General features: G+C 39.0%; 1 protein-coding gene across 1 annotated transcript; it reads left to right on the top strand.

The window, feature by feature from the left end:
* Positions 1-1030: 1030 nt before the first annotated feature.
* On the top strand, positions 1031-1912 carry LOC138872730 (uncharacterized). Its single transcript, XM_070151143.1, has one exon. The coding sequence runs from the start codon at positions 1031-1033 to the stop codon at positions 1910-1912; it is 882 nt and encodes a 293-aa protein (XP_070007244.1).
* The last annotated feature ends 2605 nt before the right edge of the window (positions 1913-4517 follow it).

The following is a 4517-nucleotide window of genomic DNA, read 5'->3' as shown; positions in this document are numbered from 1 at the left end:
CACTTCTGGCCATATCAGTCGTTTTTGCAAAATGGGTCATTTCTGCAAATTAATTTTGGGCCATGATTATTGGGAGTTTGAATCCATATAAGCCTTAGGGAGGTATGTCCATGTCTTTTAGGTCATCTTTGTTGAGTTTGCGCTAATAGCCACATTTTGGCTACGTAGGTCATTTTGCAAAATAGCCTTAATTATGCCTTGCATGTGTCCAATAGAAGGTGTCGTGGCGTCACATGTGTCTTGAGTCACTAACTCTATTTGATCTTATTTTTTCCATTCAGGTATGGATCATTTGGCTAGAGTTTGAGCATGATAAATACCCTAGGACCATTCTATTCAAGACCATTGCATGTACGAGCTGCTTGAGGAAAATTTTTATTTTTTAGTCTATCTTATGTTGTCTTTTAATTTTTAGTCTCGTACAGTAGTATCGAGTCTGTCAGTCTAGTTAATATTGTCGAGTCTTTTGTTATAGTACTTCCTGTTTTGTATTTGAAAAACCAAAAAAAAATATAAATGAAAAATCCAAAAAGATTTTTATTTTTAGTTTATTTGTCCATTACTTTTTTCAGAACTACGCTTGATCTGATTCATGAGAGGCATGATACGTAGGCAACCTACATAGGGTTCGATCAAATCATTATTAAAAAAGGGAAGAAAAAAAGAGAGAAAAGTTGTGGGATGTGAAAATGAGAGGAAAGAAAGAATGATAATCAGAAAGAAAATAGATGAAAGAAATGAGCAAATTAAGGAGCGTAAAGGAGGAAAAGAAGAAAAAAAAAAGGCCAGAAGAGTGAAATTGTGATGATGCCATATGACCTTGGTACCCTTGAAGTTATTCTAGTACCGTTAACTGTGACTAGGGGCATTGCACGCAATGTGATATTTCTATCTGATAAATGCCCTAACTCTAACATGTTGACTTTGTTTTGCTCCTCTTTGTTACTTTCACTGTTATCATAACAGAGGGTGGTTAGTTTGTGGCACTTTGGCGATTAATCCATACAACACCAGAAAGCACAAGGTAGTCATGTCTAGCAAAGAAACAGACATCGGGGTTGTACACCCACTAAGGGAGATTGTAGAATCAGAATCGGAACTGAAAGAGGAGGTCCGAAGGTTGAAACAACAGATGGCAGAAATGTATCAATCTTGGATCAGGGAGCATCCTCCACCTTCACTCCCCATTAACTACATTGAAAACCCTGCAACTATCCCACCACTATCACAATCCCAGGTTCTCACTGCCGCTGATATCTCCCCACAACCTTTTCACACTCCACCCCTCAAAAGCACATCATATCCCGCTCCTTTGACCACTCGAATTTTTGTAGCTCATCCACCAGCTACTCTTCATCGATCATCCAGCGAGACTGTGATCAAAGTACCTGATGTCCAACATTATGCTCTAGAACTAATTTTCAAGGTCTCGGGTCCATACTCTTATGCTCCTCATTTTGAGCCTCTTGGTGAGACTGCAAAGCCTACTAAGATAGTGGAGCAGGATGAGATATCCATAAAGTTGAAAGGGTCTAAAATACCAAAGCTTAATTTATATGGTGGGCGTGGAGATCCAGTAGCCCATCTGAGGGGTTATTGCAGTGAAATGAGAAGTGTTTGCGGGAAAGATAAAGTATTGATGGCGTATTTCAGTCAGAGTCTGAGTAGGGCAGCTCTGGAGTGGTACACCTACCAAGACGCTGGTAAGTGGCATGCATGGGGTGACTTGTCTCACGATTTTGTTCGGCACTATCAGTACAATGTAGACATTATCCCAGACCGCTCCTCCCTATCTCAGATAGAAAAGAAACTCAAGGAAGGCTTTAGGGAGTTTTGGTTTAGATGGAACGAACAAGTTGCTGGGATTAGTCCTCTGATTGATAGAGAAGATGTTGTCGAACCCAGTCAATGACAGGATCCAGTGGGCATTCCTGCTAAATGCTTTTAGCCTAAATATCGACCCCATGAATATCCTCGTACTCCAAATAATCCTCCCCATGCTACTTTCCTCCACAAAATCCTCGAAGTCATACCTCACCTCCCTAGTGCTCTATCCACAATGCACCGCCATATGCTCCACACTTACAAAACCCGCAACGACTTGCGCCGCCTCCACAAATGTTTTATCCACCTCTACAAGCATATCAACCCCCTACCCGGAATAGGTTCCAATCAAGGCCAAAGTAAAAAATGAGAAGGCAGCAGCAAAGAAAAAAGTATTTCACTCATATTGAAGAATCATATGCCACTTTGTTCCAAAGGCTGAGACAATTGGACATGTTGAAGCCGATTCAAATAACAATGCCGAAATGCGTTCCAAAAAGTTTTGATTTTTCTCAAATGTGTTCATATTGCTCTAATGCCCCGGGGCACGACATAGAAAAGTGTTGGAATCTGAAAAGGGCAGTCTAGAAGCTTATTGATACAGGTGACATTACCATGCAAAATCTAAATGCAACAGATACTAGCCAAAGTCCATCGCATGTTCATAATGAGACGCATATGTTGGACATGATTTGTGTGGAAAGGGAATATAAGAACTGTCCTGAATCCCATGGAGGGCCACTTACCGCAAAGTTTTCAGCTCTATCGGTCTCAGTTCCAGAGGTTGATCTTAAGGACGAGTTGGATAAAGGGACCCAAAAGCTATTTGATAAGGTCAATGTGATGGGAATTGGTGAAGATCCTAGTAATCTTGATGTGCAACACAGTGGCTAAGATGTCGAGCTTGGTAATTGGAAGGACACTTTTTTCTTGGCTAGCTAGGGAGGAGTTTTGTTGGTTTATTTTATTGTCATTTCTGTTTGTCCGGGTTATTTCAGAGTTGTAATCCGGATATTGTCTTGTGGCTCAAACTCTTCTTCTTCTCATTTTGTCTAGTTCGTTTAGTTGTAGTAACTCGTCTAGTGTTATTTAGGATTGTTCCAGGGTTGTAACTCATGTCTATTTTGCTTGTCTTGTTCAAACCCTTTTCATCATCTATCTAATGCAATCTCCTATTTTCTGTTAGTTCTAGTCAGTTTTTGTTTAGGTCGTCTTTCTTTTTATTGTTCTTTTTATGCCGACTCTAGTGACATGACATGCACGCATAATTCTTAGCCTGATCTCGAAAATTAGTCTAATCATGAAGCAATGACACAGTTTTGAATATGATAAAAAGATGTATTTGAGGAAACAATTAAAGACTCACGCATTCTAAGGTGACCTGAACTTTGAATTGAGTGAAACTGATGTAGTAAGTCTGGGAAATCAAGATGTTGATAAAAGCATACAACAAGGAAATGTCTCTCAAGTAGTTTGAGGTAAATCAGTCAATGTTGAAATGCATTCTTCCACATCAAGATAAGGTTGAGTCAAGTCTGCTTCGAACTGGCAAGGGTCATTCATTGGGACAAAGGTATAGCTCGTTGGCACTTTTAGTTTGTGTTGATGCCATCAGTAGATACTATGTGTGATTTGTTTGCTTATCTTCAATTGCATACTTGTACCTGACAAAGGAATTTTATTCTGCTACCCAAATACTTTTATCTTTTGCTACCCCTTTTGAGACTTAATTTGCTTTGTTCCATACCCCTATTTTGGAATCAGAAGTAGAGTTGGGAACTAGAAAAGAAAAAAAAAGAAAAGGAAAATAAAAAAAAAAGAAAAAGAAAAAGAAAACCAACTTTGTGTGTGAACTACGTTTGACCTGATTCTTGTCACCTCAAGATACGTAGGCAGCCTTATGGTTTGGTAATACCAAATAACATATTTCATAATCCTTCCGAAGTCAAGAGTGGGGCATATTTTCTTAGAAATCCCATTAAAAAAAAAGAGAGAAGAAATAAAAAAAATTCCCCAAACTCCAAGAAACTGGTGCAGATGTTTTAATTTTTCCAAAAGATCTGATTTCAAAAGTTGTAATTTTGAACCCTTTCATCTTAAATTGTTTTGAGCCTTCATGCCACCCTTTCTTTCCAACCCTGTCCAAAAGCCTACATTACAGTCCAAAGAAAGACCTTTAGACCAATATTTAAGGAAGTCAAATCAAGTGTGTGGTGAAAGTATGATCTTCCTACATCATGGATAATACCTTGTTCTCATCGCAAAGAGAGAAAATGATAAAGGAGAGAGTCTTATCGTTGAAAACTTCATGGGCATCGTAAGGCGACAATGAGCTGAGGAAAAGAGCAAAATGAGAGAGGCTTGATGGTGAAAACCCTTCAGGGCACTACAAGTCGACTGGGGATTGTGGATCAAATGGGACAATTGGAGTGTCGAAGCCGAGTTTCACAGCTTAGAGGCACAACAAGAGTTAAACATTAGACTTGCTTAACAGATTAGGCCACTATAATCCAAAATGCATGTCACAGTCATTAGAGTTGGTATCTACATCTGACAAGTTTCTACTCAGTGATTTTCTTGTTAGATGTCATCGCTTTATGTTGTCCCCTTAACTCTGTTCTTCTTGCTTTATTTAAGTCCTTTGGGGTTTGTTTTGTCAGAACAAGTAAAGAAATGACTTCAAAATCTGCTAT

Source organism: Nicotiana sylvestris, chromosome 7, assembly GCF_000393655.2.
Source record: "Nicotiana sylvestris chromosome 7, ASM39365v2, whole genome shotgun sequence".
NCBI classification, from domain to species: domain Eukaryota; kingdom Viridiplantae; phylum Streptophyta; class Magnoliopsida; order Solanales; family Solanaceae; genus Nicotiana; species Nicotiana sylvestris.
The sequence above is the reverse complement of the archived record's forward strand: the minus strand, read 5'-3'. Positions and strand labels throughout refer to the sequence as shown.